The sequence below is a fragment of the Natrix helvetica genome (assembly GCF_964273705.1).
Source record: "Natrix helvetica genome assembly, chromosome: 1".
Lineage (NCBI taxonomy): Eukaryota > Metazoa > Chordata > Lepidosauria > Squamata > Natricidae > Natrix > Natrix helvetica.
The window spans coordinates 83,606,610-83,626,360 of NC_138548.1; the positions used below are offsets into that span (position 1 = coordinate 83,606,610).

Consider the following 19,751-nt stretch of genomic DNA (forward strand, 5'->3'; position numbering starts at 1 on the left):
CTGATGACATGCTTGCCCCCTCCCTTGAGCTCAGCCCGATTATCTCTTACAGTTCTTATATGTTCATACATATACTACTGTCCATATGAGAAAACTATGTGGACTTCAGAGACCCATTTCCTATGCTCACTTTGCTTAACATATGTGCTCAATGAATTTTCATGGCTTTTATTACACAGGACAGAATTGAAATTTGTGCTGCAAAAAACTGGGCCATTACTTGATGGTGGCAGATGGTCTATTTGGTAGCTGGGACACAAAATAGATGGGGCATATGCAGGTTGTATTTTTGTGTTTATCACCTTGATCTTTGCAGAGTGCAGTAAAGATTTTCTTTGACAAATGTACAGAGACATTTGTCCTTTGTTTATTAAAAAACACAAAACCTGAATGACTCCAAAATAATGGTACTAACATAAAGGTATATCTGGTGGGGATCTGCCTTTCCACTACATGTACCATGTATATAATCAGACCATAGGCAATTTATAATTACGATTTCAAACTGGGAAGAAGGCCCTTATTAAAGGGAGAATAGACCAGAACCTGATCTAGATATCCTAATGGACCACCATTTAAGTATAAGCCATATGTTGCTGCAACTGCCAGAAAAGCAGGTTAGTATCAGACAGATAGTATTTAGGTCATGTGAAGAGTTAGTACTCTAACTCTAGTTTATACTGCATTGAAGAGGAATACTGTGTCCAATTTTGGTTGCCACAATACAAAAAAGATGCTGAGGCCCTAGAAAGACTGCACAGAAGAGCAGCAAAGATGATTCGGGGAGTGGAGGTTAAACCATATGAAGAACAGTTAAGGGAACTATTCTAATGAAGAGAAGGACTAGGGGTGACATGATCACAGTCTCCCAGTACTTGAAGGACTGACACAAAGAAGGGGCTGACTTAGTCGCCATAGCACCTGAAGGCAAGAAATAATGGGTGGAAGGTCATTAAGACAAGATCTAACCTAGAACTAGGTAAAAATTTCCTGACAGTGAGAACAGTCAATCAGTTCCCTCCAGAAGTTGTCCATCAATGGAGGTTTTCAAGCAGAGTTTGGACAACAATTTGTCTAGAATGGTATTATAGGGTCTTTTGCCCCAGCAGAAGGTTGGACTACAAGATCTCCAAATATTCTTCCAATCTTGTTATTCTATGTTATATGTATGATCTCTCTTCAGAATATATCTTGTTCTGGGAGACTCATATAAATCATCATATTCCTAGGAAGCAGTGGAGATGGGGAAATAATGCGTTGAAGAATGTATAAATGAATTTTGGATCATTGGTCCAATCAAATCAACTCAAGATTTGGTTTAGCCCAAAATAGATCTAGTCTTGCAGAAGGTTAAATTATACCCAGCCACTGGTTTCATGCTAGTACTAAAAGCCACTCAGTTTTCTTACTTAATCTTCGGGGGGGGGGGGGATCTGGAGAGGAAGAATGGATGAAAAAGTAAGCCTCTGCATTCCAGAATCCATTGCCAAGCCCTGGCAGCACAGTACATAACATTCCAAACACCAACTGCTGTCTCCTTGAATAATTGTGAAAGGCCTGGTGATACATGCATTGTTTCCAAGGGTAAAGGGTACTCTGGAGCATGCGGAGAGATTCATCACCATCTACTTGCAGTTTCTTAAACCAATGGCACCTTTTCCAAAGATGATACAAAAGTGAGCCATGCAACTCCCAGGAAGGGATGCTGCTGCTTCAAAGAATTGTAGACAGGCTTCATGCGTACAACTCTACATGCTCCAACACATTTTTGTTTTTTGTCTTTGAATCCATACCTAGGCATCCACAGGGAAGAGAAGAAAGAAGGGAAAGGATGACACATGCAATGATGGACAAATGTTATGACCTAGCTACTTACATTGCATCCTGATGTGATGGCGCATGTGCCATTATGTCTGCATTTGTTTTCTGACTCCTGTTAAAAGTCCTATCATTACATGGGCTTATAGAATACTTGGCTGTTCCTGGAGAAAATGGGTGGGGACTTTGTGTTCCAAAAGGATAACTTAGTGTGATTGTGCTTTGCCAATATCACTGCAGCCTCACTAGTAGAGTAGGATTCTTGCTGATTGGGTGTTATGGGATCAGGGTCATGGAAAGGCATACTGATGAATGAAGTGGAGAGAGAGCAGAGAAACACTCACTGAAGACAATGTTTGAATAAACTTGGAATTATCCCCTGCTTTCACATTTTCTCTTTAATACCAGGTCATTGTGTTTCCTTCTGTTCTGTTTCCTGCCCAGATTTTCTCTCTTCCCTGATTCTTTATCATTTCTCTTGCCAATGGCAAGAGGCCTGCTGCCCCATTCTGTCTGTTTCCTTTTATCGGGCGTGGTTGATCCTCAACCCTCTCTTCTCTTCCCATATTGTACATTAGGAAAACTGTGTCCCCAGAAGACTCCTCCACCCCTGGGCTCCCGATGCCATTTTCCTGCAGTGTTGATGAAAAGGTGCAGCTCCTTGCAGAGAGACAGAAAAGGAAGGAAGGAGGAAGTTAAAAATAGCTCAGCAAATGCTTTCTCATTGACACGGCTTGGCTAGAGCATGGGAAAACAAACAGAGGAAACTCCATCTAACAGGTTCACATCTAAATAACAGTTTGCAGATTGCTCCTGTGAAATAATAACAGATTTTCCATGAAGGTTTAGATAATGCCTCGGAAGAGAGCGGGAAGGAAAACAAATTATGTACACCTAGTGGATGTCAATATTTTGGTCCCTCTCAGTTCTCACATTGTAGTCATTAGGCACACACAGATTGCCTATATTTAGAAGAAGGTGTAACAGTGCTTCCTTCCATTAATAACAGCAGAGCACATTCAGTGAGGCAGACCTCGCTGGAGCTATGGATGTTGCTGTAGTGACGTGTAGAAGCCTGAGAGATAAAAGACAAGGCTGGAGAGAGAACAAATATTTTGAAATCTGGATAGTAATTACCTTCGACTTTGCAGTTTCATGCATTTCATTTATAGAGACTCTGGCTGCATTTGGAAAGGAGCATCCTAATTTATTTGGAAGCAAGTCCAGTTTGTTTCAAGGGAATTTATGGAAGCTTTTAAAATACATATCCTTAAGTATGCTTTGAGAAATAGGTGTGTAGCCATAGGTACGCACACACCATGCTATTTTGATATATGCAACGCTCCAGGTTGCTTTGATTTTTGGTAAATATATTCAATTTGAGAGTGAGGGCAAGGGGAATTATGCCTAGAATGAAACACGGCACCCATAGGATACACTTCCAAGGATGTCTGGTTTGTGAATTAAAATCTGTAGCAGCTACTTCATTGCAAATAAATCTTTCCTCTAGATGCCTTTGCATGCTGTAGTTTTTCTGCTGCAGGAATTTTAGTTTCCCCAAGATCAAGCTTCAGTATATTATCTGGGAGAATTAAGTTCTCTCTCCATGTGCATCCATTGCTTTACTTGGTGACATAGAGTACGTACGTGGGTGTATAAGTGTCACGAACTACCAGCTAGTGCCATTGAAGCATTTGGTGATCAGAAACGTACAACTTTCTATGTTGGCCATTCTGTGATTTTAGAGATATATAGAAAGATATTAGAAATAGGTTCAAGGATGATGCTGAAGCTTTGAGAAACAATGTGGCAAACATGATTAAAGTTACTATGGCAGAATGCCCATCAATTTCGTGAACTCTGAAAATATGGGTATTTCTTTCCTCATCAACCCACCCATCATCCACTGTGTCATTGACATCAGTGATGTCAATGTTAGTGTAATATGAAGGGAAATCTTGTACTTTTTATTATTCACGAAAATGCCTGTGGAAAAGACATGTAATAGACTTATGAGTTCATTTTTGATATTCACTTGGAAGCATGAACTTAACCACACATTCTTATATTTAAAACAATCATGAAAAGCAGAAAAAAGTGTATTTTCAAAGCACGCTGGTTCTCCATAGTCATTTTGGCCATCAAGACTGAGCTTGGAATTATGAGTGCTATCTAATAGCCACTAGCAGTTAAGTTACTTTGTGTCATACTACAAGCTATGTCTTCTGTTCCTTTAAAACTAACCTATAGAGGTCCACTCACGTACAATGAGTGAGACATTTTTCTGAGTAATGTATGGATTTTAGATGTTTTGTCTTGTGCTTCTCTTAAACTGTTTTGTTACAAAATCCTTGATCTCAACTAAGTTAAATTAAAGCACTAATAATGCCAAATTTGAAATACTGCATCCAGTTCTGGTTGCCACAGTACAAATGATACAATACAATACAAATACATTGACACCCTAGAAAGAATGCAGAAAAGAACAACAAAATGGTAAGGGGTCCAGAGGCTAAATGATATGATGAACAATTAAGGGAACTATTATGTCTAGCCTGAGGAAGAGAAGGATTAGGAGTGACGTGATAGCTATTTTCTGGTACTTAAAGATCTGGAGCAAGGGAGCAAGGGGTCCAGAGCATTAAGGACAGGACAAGAAGCAATGGGTAGAAGCTTATTAAAGGGAGATCCAATCTGGAACGAAGGAGAAATTTCCTGACAGAGAACAATTAATCAATGGAACAGCTTCCCTCCTGGAGTTGTGAGTGAACTATTACTGGTGGGATTCAAGAAGAGTAAAGAGCATTTGTCCAAGATGCAATAAAATCTCCTGCCTTGGGCAGGGTGGGACTAGAAGATTTTCAAGATCCCTTCCAGCCATATGATTCTATGATTCTAAAATGAGATCATTTTTTTATGTATAGATTGTATTGGGAAAAGTTGAGTTGTGATTTTAAAATTGGAGAAAGAACCCTCAATAACCAGCACTAGTTGATAACCCTCCTCTGAAATAGGACTGGAGAGCCAAGGAAACCAGTGATTCATCAAAGAAATCAACCCAGATCTATCACTTGAAGCACAAACAATAGGTTCAAATGATCATACTTTGGACACATCATCATTTTGTGAAATGACATTAAGGCAGTAACAATAAAAATGGATAATTGAAATCTAATAATCCATTAGGAATACACAAGAAAAACAGCATGTCCATCTCCAAATCACAACCCAAATCCATTTACATGCCATAATGTAGTGGATAAAGAAGCTTGCTTGTTAGGTTGATGTCTAGGATGCTATAGCTCTTAGAAAAAATCTTTTTCCAATGAAAGGACTCTTTTCTCTGTCAGTTGATTTCAATTTCTAAGAATAACAAGGATTTCCTAACTGATGGGGAGCACTGGAACTGATAGGGAAACATTGGCAGGAAACTACAGGCAGATGTCTCGGGAGCATGTTATTTCTTTTCAGTGTTCCTTTACGCAGTCGAGTAGTTTTACCTTTGTTTACATTTTCTGTTCCTCTATTTCTTAGTTTGTGTGCTGTTAATGATACATAACTCTTATATGTAGATCTATGCCTATATCTCGGCATGTATGTATGTATGTATGTATGTATGTATGTATGTATGTATGTATGTATGTATGTATGTATTACTTTCAAGTACTCACTTTATTTTGTTTCTTAAAATAAACATCCTTTACTTGTGATTAGCCCAGTGTCATATTTGTAATGGTGCCCATATCCCAACATCTCTTTAGAGTGACTCAAACTGGAGGTCCGCGGGCTGGATGCATCATATACAGGCCACACCCATCCCAGCTCTGCAAAGGGGATGTAACGGCAATATGATGCCGCAAATTTGAAACCCGTGCTTTAGACTGACCATCTTGGTTACCCCAGACAGCACTGTGAACAGATGGTACCAACCAGACACAGGTGTCCTGTGGGTGTCTGTCCAAAAAGTCGAGATTACAATTGTAACCATGTAGTCAAAATCTGTAAAAAAAATTTTTTTCATATATTGCATTCATATAAAAAAGGGGGGAGGCTTTGATTGTGTGGTCACGGTAGCTATCTTGATTTGTTTTGTTGTTGTTTATCTAGTAGATTCCTTGGCTGCAGCTTATTTACTATCCTATATACATTTCTTGCATTCTGGTAAATTATTACATTAGGACACCCCAGAATTCAGAAAGGAATCTGGCCGTTTTGTAGGAAGGATACCAAAAAAGGAGTAAACCCTGACTTTTTTTGATGTGGCATTTCAAAGGCCTGGAACAGCTGCTGTCAGCAATGTTTTCTGCAAATATGATGAGCATCCTTTCTGTCTCATTTGAGATATTTATCAACATTTTGAACATTATTAAGCCCATCACAGAACTCTCAATACCCCACAACAAATCTCCCCCTTCCCAATAGATTTATTAAGGACCAGGTGATGGTTATTGTTCTTAAACAAGAACCAACATCCATCTGATAGTGGAACCATCTATCCCACATTGTTCCATTCCATTAAGAAGGGATGGGTTCCAATAGTCACTACTGCCGGTTCGCTTGTGGGCACTTTGTGCGCATGCACAGTACAATAAAAATTGTTCTGTGCATGCGCAGAAGAAAAAAACAAGATGGCGGTACCTATGGAGTCACCCAGAGAACCAGTTCAGGGGCGTGGCAGGCCTGGGATGCTGCTGGTTCCAGTGACCCAGGCCGCTAAACCACTACCGGTTTGGCTGAACCGGTCCGAACCGGTAGGAACCCACCACTAGCTATGGTCAACTTTATCAAATTACTGAGTTTAACTCCCACTCATAGCATTTCTTTGAACTAGTAAATTAGTCACTGTAAAAAAAAGCAGTAAAATAAGTTGGGCACAACTTTTTTAACAAATCCTAATTTGTTCCTTTCTAAATCCACACAAATTGCAATATATTATTCTGTTTGTGTTTTATTTTTATTTTTTTCTATTGTTGTTTTTAATGTTTTTATTTGTAATGCTGATCTATATCTGTAATTAAAAATTCCTTTCTAATGCTTGCAGTTGCTTGATGACATTTTCTGGGATTTTCCAGGTACCAATGTCAAGCCAATAAGGCTCTTTTATCTTGTGTATTCCTAGGTCATCCTGGGTTTCCCAACTCTCTTCCAGCTTTTAAAAAATATTGAAACTACATTAGTTGTTCACCAATCTTTCCCTGTATTTCAAATATCGCATCCGCCACTATTTTTAATACCCTGGGATGGAATCTACATTGTCCTGGAAATTTGAATTAATTCAAAACAGCTAGATGTTATGTCCCCTCTTTTTTTTACTTATTATGACCTGGATTTCTCTTCTGTTTCCCATGATGAGTCTTCCAACAAGATGGGCTTTTTGTGAAAAGACAGGTACAAAGTCAGAATTTGAAGCATTCAGTCTTGTCTCTGTTTCCCATCACTATCTTGTCACCTTCTACAACTAGTAGACTGACCATTTCCTTGAATTTCTTTTTCTTCTACAAATATCAAAATAACCATTTTTTTCCTGTTACATTTTGATATTCACTGCAAGCCTCTTTTCATTCTTAACTTTAGCCATCTTGACTCCCATCATGACAGATTTGGGTTAGTCCCTAATAGTCTGTTTTTGTTATATACTGTATCCTTCTTCCATTTTTAAAATCTCATTTTGTTTCCCAATTTATCGAATACTTTTTACTTTGAGTTATGGATCTGCGTTATGGATTTTGAGTTATGGATCTGCGGTCATGTGACCAAAATTTGGGGGGTGCTGGGGTGGCAGTCTGGATGCATTTGCAATCAGTGATGATTCTACTCCCTCCATCTACCTATACAGTATCTATCCCCATACTTCTGCACATTAGTGCTCTTTGGTGGCAGTGGTGAATCAGAGGCTGAAGTAAAAGCCTTGGGTCTTCAGCAGTCTCAACCAGTTACTACCACCTCTGGGCTTCTACTTCAGGCCCAGCACTGCTTCTTCTGAGGAATACTGTCAGGCTCTGCACCGTGACCCCAGCCACCCCAGCACCCCCAGTGCAAAGCCCCAGCCATCTCGCTGTCCTACACTCCCCCCACCCTGCCATCTTGCCAGACTTGCTGGCCTACCAGTTCTGTTGGCCCTATGATCTGTGCTGCCCTCTTTCATTTAACCATTAAAACAATTGTCTCAAAGATGCTTTTCCAAAAGACAATTGGATTATCTCGGTTTTTTTTTCCTTGAAGAGAACTGAAGAAGCCTCGTGGATGAGAAGCGAAATATTTTTTCAAGGAAAAAAATCAGGAAAACCCAGTTGCCTTTTGGAAAAGCACCTTTGAGGCAACCATCTCCTGGATGATTGACAATCTCCATACACACCAAAGCAATTTGATACCTGGTCACAAAATAATCACTCCCATTTCAAATAATTGCAGGTAAAATACAGATGAAGTAAACATGCAATACTGGGCAGAACTGGAAAAATATGAGGATGCAATTCCTGATAATTGAGGTATTTTATTTTTCCTTAAGGCCAATAGCAAACATTTATGAGTTCTACAAATGTTCATGAGAGGCCCTTAGTTTTGACCATAAGTTGCTTTTCTATCTAGTATAATTAACTCAAATTTCTATTCCCATTTTATTATTTTCACAAAGATGCAAAATGAGTCATGTTACTGGACACACAGGATTAGTTGGCAGGTGTTGGTAGCATTGGAAAACATCATTGGCTACAATTTAATTAGGCTGCTGAGTATACTCTCGGCTTTTTGTAAACTAGAGAATTACAAGATTTTAGCATTAGGTTACCAGGTATCAAATTTTTCATTTTCACAATTAACAAATGAAGATGATCATTGTTGGACGTAATCAGTTAAGGAGAATCTTTAATAATATGGTCATAGCAGCAGTACCAGGATTATAGCAGGATTCTTAAGGTTCTTGGCTCAGGTATTGTATAGTCTTTTGCTGAGGGACTTCTGATAAACATGTTACAATATATCATTCAATAATATGATGATTTTTAAAAATGATACTTTGAATTGTGAATATCTAGGTCCGCAGTTCATCTTAGATTTGAATAGTCTGGGCTAGTGTAAGTCAATAATGATAATTATAATCTTAAACAAACCCCACAGGATGGGAAGAAGGTATCAAGTCTTTTATGGTTGGAGAAGGAAATCTTTGGGAGTGGCATAGTTAGCCTGCCTAATGGATGAAACTACGATACACAGTTTGGCTTCAGGCATTGCCCTAAGCAACAGGTTTTTAAAAATCATGACTAAACTCCAGTGGCTTCCCACAATTGCAATGTGGAAAAATACAATCATACCTCATACAGATGGCCTGAGATATAATTCAGAATGCCATCCCCCTGTGTTTCCTTTTGTAATGTCAGGTACACCAAATACTGTTGTGTGGCGTAGGAAATGATGCTATTTCTGCTTGCCTTTCTGCGTAATGCCGTGAAGACCTCTAGTCAGAACATAGTCATAGCAAAAAAAAAATCCGTGCTTTTTATTTTAAAAAAATATCATCATCAACTAGTGTTTTCTGGATTTGCTGGGATTACAACTGGAATTCTTAGCTGGCATCCTACCTGGAGTACTAGGTGCAGTAGTATATTAACCATTAAGCAGAGTAAGCAGGTGCTTAGGGAACCAGCCCAAAGGGGGCACCACAAAGTTGAGAAAGAAAAAATACAATGAAGATTTGTACAGTATGTACAAAGGAGGGGCCACCAAGATTTGTCAGTGCTTAGGGCACCAGTGAGCTGTAATCCACTACTGACTAGGTGATACAATTTAAATTCATCTGGATGTTATTACATTGGAAAAGGACTTCAGGAGACAGGCCATATTTAGCCAAATTGAGGTTTATTTTTTGGAACCCAAAGATATTTGAAATTATCCCAGAGAGCTTCATGTAGGATCTTGTAGAAGGCAGTTTAAGTATTGTTCATGATCTTCCATTCCTGTCCTGTTTTTTTCTATTCCATCACAAAGACAATTCTGGAAATCTGTACTGCAATTTTGTAGGAGGGAGCAACTAGTAGATAGAGAGAGATGTGGTCTCTGTATTCAGTTCATAGCCTGCAGCTGTCCCATCTGCAAAGAGTTTTTCATCCTGCTAGTCTTCTTTGGAGAATAAAAAACTTTGAGAATATAAGCCTCCCTTGACAGCATTTTTATCAGTTGCTTTGAAATTTTAAATGAAAGATGCCTATGCTTGTTCCGGCTGCCAGATAAAGGCGATAAGAAAAATAATTGCTACTGAGGATATCAATTTCAGAAAGGAAATCTCTGTCCTGTTTTGTAATTAATGGACTTCTGTGTACCACCTGCAAAAAAGAATCAATGGGTGGACAAAGATTTTCTAACCCATTAATGCTGTGTACAAATGTTTGTCTCCAATATCTACATGTAATGTGATAGCAGAATTAAATAAAACTGCATGACCTCTAATGGAAAGAGTATGAAGCTCATGGTAAGACAAATACTGTGAAGAGCCTGGCTTTCATGGGCATGAAGGAGTTAATCCTGGCAGGGTTTTCATGTACGTCAGAGCAAGGTTTCTGCCTGTGCAGCACTTAGCCTGGATTGAAAATTTCTTGTTCCTTTTTTTTTTGTCGTTAAAATTTCTTTGCGGTTGGTAATTCTTTTTTTTTAATATTACCCCCCCCACCCCACTCCCAATAAAATGCACTAGGGAGAAAATCTTCTTTATCTTCCAGGGTCTATGTTAATCTAGTTTTTATCAAAGCTTGAAAAATATCACTCTGGGGGTGGGGTGGGGGAGGAGGGAGTAACATTTTTTAATTCAAAGGAGAAAAATAAATATGCTTTTAATGAACATATCATATAAATGTCTAATTTCCTGTGTATCCCAAATATTAATTTTACTTGATTTAATTGAGGAGTTGTAGAGTGGTGATGTTGTAAAAAAAAGACTCCGATGACATTAAGGATCAGACCTAAACATTCAATAGGCATGTAATGGTGTAAAAATATCTGCATGACAGTGTTTAGGAATAGATAATCTGGTACTTTGGACTCCAGTTCCCTTAGATCCTTGTCATTAGCCATGAACGTAGATGGATGAAATCTGTTCAACGTTGGACAAAGCTAGGACAAAGATATTCATAGGGCAATTCTTTTCTGTTAATGTTTCCACTGCAAAATGGTATGATTCAGCGGATTTACAGTTCTTTCTACAACATGTCATTTATTAATATTGGAGTTTCTTCTGTGGCTGATTTTTTAAAAAATCTCAAATTTTGGGTATCTCAAATTTCTTTGCAATCATCTGCTTAATTCTAAGACGGTGTATAAGAAATAATGAGTTTAATATTCACTGGACTGTTCTTTCTCGTATTCATTAGTGTCTTCTTTTCAAAAAGGACCAGATCAATCCTTTAAAAAAGGCTGACATTTTTTATTCTTAAAGCTATAGTTGATTTAATTTGTGGATCAGCTAATTGCACTAAAACTCTGAAATATCTCTCTGAAAAGTCCATTTAAATTTACCAAGGAAAGGATTCATGAAATAGAAAAGGTGAGCACATTGACATATCCTTTATGTTTAGTTAAGCATTAAAGTTGCCTACAGCTGTACAGTATAGCAAGGAAACTCACATCGAGAGGAACAAAAGGAATGACCAGTTAAATTAATGATCACTGCCAGCTTCTAGTGGATCATGACATACTTGAGGCCTCACTAGGTACATCTTGTGTACCTAAAGATTCCATGAATATCACAAATTAATTATAGCCAACAACTCGTGTAAGATATTCTGGGTTTGCACTTGTTTGTAAATTCAGAATGCATTAGTGAAGCAGAGATGTGGAATGGACAACCTGTGATTCTAAGGCTGCAGGCAGTCCATGGCCTACTTTCAAAATCCTTTGAGGATTAAGTTTAGATTTTTAATATGAGATACCTTTCCCATTTCCCATGCCTGCTGCATAGTGTCAAAAAGACAAAGAGAAAAAGAGGTATTTGGCAGGAAGAAAATAGCTTTTTTCATCTACTCCAGCCCTGAGGAACTCTGCTCACCCCTGCTTAAAAATCAAAACAAAGAAATAATCACAAAATGGCATACATATATGTATGAAAATGAAATAGATACACCTTTTTCTGGTTTTCATTCAAGTAAGTAAAAGCATTCTCCTATATTTAGCTACTGGAGGTAAGGGAACTGCCCATCCTGTTTTATGCAGGAGTATCTATTTTTAGGGTCTTAGAAAAAGTGATGCTAAATATGGATTCAAGCTGCCACCTGGAGGATTCCAGATGTGTCGGCAGCTATTTTCATCACAATCTGTTGTTCAACAGTTTAACTGATGGAGGGAAGAGTAGTTGGGAGAGTGAGAATGCATTCAGGGTTTCTGAAAATCTTATTAACTAGAAACTGGTTTATGAAGATGTGTTTCTGTATTATTGCATTGTTAGGTTGATCTAATTTTTTAGGAGTCTCATTACTCATGAAAGTGAATGTAAGAATGATTTTTTTCTGGAAAAATGATACTGGACTCTTACAATGTTTCTCTTACATATTTCATATTCCAGTGTACTGATGGAGACAAATAGAGCAGTTACTTTCATAAATAATTATTTGTTGCCCATCATTATATTCAAGTTTCCTTCCAAATTTCAGTTAAATCTTTGTTTCTTTTTCCTTGCGTTCAGTGTCTTTTATACACAACTGGCCTTGAAAAATATTTGAAGATCAAAGTTTATATACAACATGTAGTATCTGGATTGTTGTAAAGAGGTTAGCTTCATGTCACATGAAATATATATTTTCATGTTTTATGTTGCTATTTTGCATATAGATACCTCAATTTTTCATTGTTTTAAAGGAGGCATGTTGGTTAGAAAGACTTCAAGGAATAGCTGCAAATTAGCAATATAATTTTTCATGAAGATATTCAGAAATACTAATATATTAATGCACTGTATGTGTGTGTATGTATACAAACAACCATAAAGCATAATAACATTGATTTCTCCTCTGCAAGATACAGTACATGTGCATATTCCACTTATGTATGGAAATAAACTTATAACTCATCCCTTCATCTTTTGTTATATCTTGCATTAAGTCCAGTACTCTCCCCACAGTTTATTTACAGTTCTTCTCATATTTTATTTAAAACCGAGAGTTATGTAATTTTCCTGCTCTAGATATTAAAGATGAAACATGTACATTTATACACTGGATTAGGCAATACCACATTTTCACATTTTAAAACAGCTCTGAAGTATATAAATTGACAGTAAAGAATGTCAGTATTTTAAACTTGATTGCAACAACTGCTAAGGAAGACACAGTATGCCAGATATTGAGATATCTCAATTAAAATTTTTAACAGGTTCTTATCAAACTGTATTTGAATCACTGTCATTGAAAAAATCTTGGACTGAGTAAAAAGCAAATACTGGATTCAAATTAATCCATCTTAATTCAACTCAAATGAAGAGTACCAAATCTAGCTTCCAAATTTTACCAGTGCAATACAATTTGGCTATAAGAGAAATACACAGCTTTTCCTTACAACTCTGTCTACAGAAAATTTTGCTATGAATTTGAATTAACTGATTTTAGTCAAGTTGTTCTAGAAATGGAAAAGCAATGGAACTATTGATGGTGAGTTAACAGAGTATCTGCCTGGATTCATATATTGTGCTTAACTGTGGCTTAACCATGATTTAATATACAAATCACAACTGCCCAGTCATGCCTTGTGTTCAGCTAGAACTAAACAAATCATCTTAATGGGTTTAGTAACAAGACCCCTGACTCTCTCTTGTAGAGCAAATAAACTATAATAGCAAAGCTGAAACTCTACCAACTACTTTTCTCCTTAAAATAACTCTGTAGTTAGAATTTTTGTACATAGGATTGTTATGAAAGATATAGATACTGATATGGAAAAGCTGTTATAGGTGTAAATTTGTGTTTTATATGTTGGAAAATTTAATAAATACTATTTTTTAAAAAGAAACTCTGTAGCTGCCTTCTTTCAAATGAAATTTTAGATATTTTATCATGTAATAAATCAAGGGATGATTCTACATGTATAAGCAAAGATCTTATCTAATAAAGGTCATGGAATGTGGAAATTTGGGCTAAGGTACTAGTGTATCATGTAACATAAATATCACCATAAAAAAGAGAGGAATCAAAATTCTGTTTATTAATAATTGTTTATTTTTGCTTCATGTTTTGTGCCCTTGTTGATTCAACAATGAAATCTGCAATTTGGTCCTTTGTTGACCAAACTGGATGCTGATTAAGAAACAGACCACTTGTCCTATTTGCTAACATGCCCTCTTCTCGCTTAAGTGTTTAGACATACAGAGAAAGAACATGTGTGCGTATGCCTTTAACATTTGCAGTTTACACTCAGTTGGGTAAAAGAATGAGTAAAGATAGGCTAAAGGCTGCAAAGGGCTTCTAATATATAATGGATTAAAAGAAACCTTTGAAATTACATTTCTTTATTTTTCTTTCTTTCCTTGTAAACCATAATATAAATGATTTCACACAATGTTGTTTTCACTATTCCCCCACCCCCACCCCCCAGTAAAAGCAACAATAGATAGAAGGCTGCTTGTTCTCAAAATGTACTAAAATGATTTGCAATCTCCTGCATTATCTCAGTAGCTTTCTCTGACTTGGTAATACTAAAGTATGGACTGGATGAAGAAGTAGAATATGAGCTCCTGATGGATGACAAGCTAATTATGCCTTCCTCTTACATATAGTGTCTGGTGCAATGAAGTGCTTTGCATTTTCATAGACGTGTTAAGACAAGAAGCAGGTTAAATTTTATGCTGGCATCCAATCAAATATTGTGGAAAATCTAATGATGTTTGGGACATAGGCACATGGAAGTTGTCGGGGCTCAATATTTATTTATACAATTGTCTGGTATAGCGTTTACTATAGTTTCTCCAAAGATATTCTTGCTTCTGAATAATACAACCAACCTCCAATTCTTACTAGAAATAGTGTTTTCCAATTTCTATTAGCTCACTTCATTTCAAGTCTATTAATGAACAATAATTTTGTTTTCTTGGGGAAAAAAGGGAAGAAGATTGTAATATTTAAGGAGAATGTCTTTCATTTTTCATGAGTAAATGACACTGAATGGCACGAATTCGATTCTTTGCTGGTGCAAATTCAGGCTGAAGCTTCAGTGTAGATTCATACCATCGCATTGCCTTCTCAAACTCCTCCTGTAGAAATCCAAGATCCAAAATGATCAGCATTCAAAGTAACTTATATCTTACAATGGTATATTTACCATACTCTGTTAAGTTATTAGGGATAGAGGGCTGAATCTTAACGTATCTTCAAGTATTGCAATATTAAGCCCAGATAAATGAACATTACAAACAAGATTTTATTTTTAAAAATATTTTTCCCTGTCACTCGGTGCCAAAAAGGTTCGCCATCACTGCTGTAAAGGTTCAACTGCAAAATATAATATTGTTACTGAAAGGTTTAGGCCACACCTGTGCAAATATTAATACTCATTACTTTATTAGAAACATATTCTGTCTGTCTTCCAACAGCCCAATATGGCTAATTAGTCATTATGTTATAACTTAGAGCTAGTGAACAAACTTGTTTAGCTCTTGAGCGTAAATATTTGTTCTCCCTTTTCTTGGTCAAAAACTGTATACACTTACACTTTCTTAAACTTCCATTTTCTCAGTTAAATTAAACCCTATTTATTATTATTCCCAAACTGGGAAGAAATATCTACTGACCCATACCTAGTTTTAGTAGGCATCCGTGAATGTGCACCTAATAGGTTCTCCATTTGCACATTAGTGCTACTTGAATATTCCACAGTTAAAGTACTTTTGATGGGGGTCCTATTGCCGCACATTTATACAGACAGATGTGGGTCCTTCTTCCTTCCCATTTCAAAATAACAATGACAAAACCAAGGGACAGAAAAACAATTATAAAACTAAGATTGTGAGGTTATGTGAATTCACAGATGACCACCAGAAGAACTGCAGTTACAAATAGGTAGCTAATTCTTCATTTTGTTCTCTATGAATGAAGCCAATGATGGCAAGACTATTTTTCTGCCTGCCTCTGGGAATCAATATTATGGCTTTATGAATGGAGAAGGCTGTGTCCACTGAGGCAGACCCTGCAAAGCTCAAGATGCCTCAGGGTACAAAAGTAGCACAACAGGTGTAGCTTTCAATGCTCCTTGGTCATGCATCTGAACCAATTTGTATCACAATCTGATGGGCTGAAACTGGGATGAACCTGGTTCAATCAGGATTGAAACCAGCATTCCTTTCCCATATTCCCTATGGCAAAGGAAGAGGCATATATCCTTTAGAAACAGTGCTGATTGATGAAGGCAGAAGATTATGTCTATCATTGCTCCAGGAATTATAGACAAGCCAATGCTGCCAAGATTGTGGCTCAGCCACATAAAACACATTAAGAGGAGCATGATTATAAATGCCAGTAATTTGATTCTTTATTCTAAGAGACTGCATAGCATATGGGGATTCTCTGCAAGTTGAGAATTTGTGTAACTCTATCACTGAGACTAAAGATGCTATAAAAAAGACATGATTCAGAATTTAGCAATTATTTACTCACCATTGCTACATAAACATTAGCCAAAGTGAAATGATTGACGACAAAATGTGGGGCGATTTCGACTGCCATTGTAGCCACAATGATAGCATCATTCCAAAGCTTTGCATTGTGGAAGATGTTTGCTAAACTTATGAGAGGGACATCCTGAAAAGTAGAACAAATCCAGCGAGAGGTAATTTTTTTTAATCAAGTTATTTAAAATAACAAGTATTTAAAGAATTAGCACAGTGTATTTATGTTCCTGATACACAGATTTTGATCAATAAAGGAGAAAAGTCAGCTGTTTCATGCAAAGGTTCTCCTGCCTTATTTAATCAACAAAGTGCCTACAGAAACAAATCTGCAATTAATATCAATCAATTAAATCAATGAACATACAAGGATACATCTTTTTTTTAAAATGACACTTAAAAATCAATTCATTTCTCCATAATAGATAGATCTTAAACTTGTTCCATCTTGTTAAGGAAGTAGGATTATAGTTCATTCAAAAATTGTTCTGTCTATTCTATTGTAAGCCTGAAACACAGGCTAAGATTGGATATTCACTTGCAGAGGTCTGCCCCTTCCCCACTGCAATGCATTCAGCTCCAATTTGCACTTTGAATTCCTATGGTTACTTTTTTATTTGGTGCAGAAATAGAACCGCCAGAAAACTACCCTGCTTTTGTGAATGAAGTATCTCTGCACTCCCATTCTCATTTATATATTTTATCAAAGTACTGAGGACAGACCATATACAGTTGTCTATTTCATAAATAATTTATATGGGCGTCGTTCTGAAATTCTTAAAATCAGTGAAAGCACATATATTGCTAAACATAAAATGAAAAATGTAATCACAGACATATTGCCTCCAGTATCATTTATTACACCCACCTTCATGTAATATGGCGTGTGATGCAAGGCTTGCCGCAGGCAATCAATGGCTTTCTTCCCTTGACCTTTTACTCTCCAGTAAAGAGCTGCCATGCTGGAAAGGATCCAAGAAGTTTGATTCTGCCATAAAACACAAGAAAGAAGGAAACTGTCACCATTTGTTTCACGCTTTCACTATTTTTCACTACCATTCCAGTCTTATTCAAATATCTAGAAACTCAGAACACTTCTCTCTTAGCAAGGTACACTTTGTATAGGGAGCCATACTGTCGGAGGATGTATGTCGAACTTTATTACGGTTACAAGCAATTTAATTTTAATTTCAAGATAAAAACTTTGATTTTTGCTGAACAGAGAAATACTGCCACTTTGTGGTGGCTAAAAACCAATTCATTAAGAATCTGTTTTTGAACTAGTGGGTATATTTGGAGTGTTGACACTATAGTGACGCCACTCTCACAGAATGGTTCCTGAAGTACTAGAGCTTGCTCATCCAATCAATCAAAAATACCGCTATGGTAAAATGCAAACTGGTGACGATAAAGTAACTTCTCTCAAGAACTTCAATACAAAGCAAAGGTGGAGTTCTGAACCCAAATAGCAAGACATATTTTCCCGCACCAAACACAACAAAACACCATTTCACAAGAGGCAAGTAGCCAATCCTCAAAGAAATGAATATATTGAAAAACATCCAGCTACACCAAAGAGGAAGGTGAGACACACATGCTGCTCACTGAAAAACCAAAGCACAAAACAGACAACAGACCAATATCAATAAATCTGCATATTCCATAAACACAGACATAAACATAGTTCACTGGAAAGACATCCCCTCTATTGGCTGTCCCAATCTAGCCTATAGGATGTTCTGTACTTGTACTCTGCTTTTTACACATTTCATAACAAAAATAATTCACCTGAAACTTTTACTTTCTAATAAATTTTATTTGAAAAAATAGTGATGGTACTGGAAAACGATGCTTTGCTTTGAAGAATAAGAATTGACATATTTTTTGAACTATAAAACGCTCCGGACTACAAGACGTACCTAGCTTTTGTGGAGGAAAACACGAAAAAAAATCTACCTCTGCTTCCCAGCAATTTGCCTCCTTGCCTGGTCAGCTTCAGCACAGCCTGATTTAGCACGATCAGATGATTGGCGGTTGGTTCTACCTCCTGGAATACCACGATCAGCTGCTCCAGGCTGTGAGAATTTCTCCGCCCATCGGTGCTGCTGTCGCCGCCCATCTGCTGCCACATATCACCGCCTCTACGTACCGTTTTCAGCCTGTTCCAGTGGCAGGGATCACCACTGCCTATTCCTGCCGCCTGGAATGGAGCATGTGTAGGCCAAAAATGGGGTGCACGGAGATGATAGGTGGCAGTGCTGCTGATGGGCGGCGTGGATACCCGCAGTCTGGAAGAGCTGATCGGTGGTATTCCGGGAGGCTCATCCAACCGCCAATCACTGCTTGTGTTAAATCAGGCTGTGCTGAAGCTGACCAGGCTGTTTGCTGCAAGAAGGCAAAGACCGAAGGATGCGGGCTGGTGGGTGGGGTGAGCAGGGCTTCAGCAACACTCACTCTATAAAACGCATGGACATTTCCACCCATTTTTTGGGGGGGGAGGGAGTGCGTCTTATAGTCTGAAAAACATGGTACATAATAGGTAGACAGACTGATAAATAAAAGCAGGAAATCCCTGAAGGTTCTAAGGGAGGTTAAGAATCCAAGTGTTCTGGGAGCCTTTCTCCAATGGAGTATCTTGAAAGTAGTTAGATAATGATGGGCTGCAAGGCAGATAGGGAGCTTGGGATTGACACTAGTATATTGGTATTCTTTTCAGGACAAAGAACTGATGATCTCCCTAAAAAACTAGATGGTTGTTTGAATTGCTTTGAGACTTTTAACATACTCCAAACAAGCTCTTATGCCTGTTTTCTATGCTGAAAGCTTTTTATTACTTTGGTGAAAGATTTATGATTGTAATAGAAGCTAGTTGTGTAATTGACAGCACAAAACAGACAGTTTGCTACCTCCAAATCAAAGGAGTTTGACTCCTTTAACTTCAGTCACTGAAACGGAGGAATTACAAGTTGAAATTCAACTACTGAATATACAGCTTCTCACAGAATTTATGTGCCTCCAGCACCATGCTATAATGCCCTGAAGACTTTCTCACAGACCAGGTTAAAGCTGGTGTTGTTACCACCTTATTCTTTGGCTGAGCTGTAAAATGAACTACCAATCTGCAACTCTAATAGTAGTTTAATTATGACAAATCTGTCAAGCATTTCAAGATGATGTTTGAAGACTTACAAAATCAATTATAGCAAATGGGAGTATTAGAGTTAAATAAGGGAAGCCGGTCAATAGCGGATTATATAAATGACACCAGGCTCTTAGCACAAGACCTGGAATGGAATGAGGT

At 37.5% G+C, this 19,751-nt stretch overlaps 1 protein-coding gene across 3 annotated transcripts in view; it reads right to left on the minus strand.

Moving 5' to 3' along the window:
- Positions 1-13,986: 13,986 nt before the first annotated feature.
- Positions 13,987-19,751, minus strand: part of TTC17 (tetratricopeptide repeat domain 17) — a 47,425-nt gene continuing 41,660 nt past the window's right edge. For all 3 annotated transcript variants that reach the window (XM_081936114.1, XM_081936113.1, XM_081936115.1), the window contains 3 exons: positions 17,319-17,438; positions 16,440-16,583; positions 13,987-15,040 (listed from right to left, as the gene is read on the minus strand). In XM_081936114.1, coding sequence (XP_081792240.1) covers positions 14,909-15,040; positions 16,440-16,583; positions 17,319-17,438 — 396 coding nt within the window. In that variant the 3' untranslated portion in view covers positions 13,987-14,908. The remainder of the gene's footprint in view (positions 15,041-16,439; positions 16,584-17,318; positions 17,439-19,751) is intronic.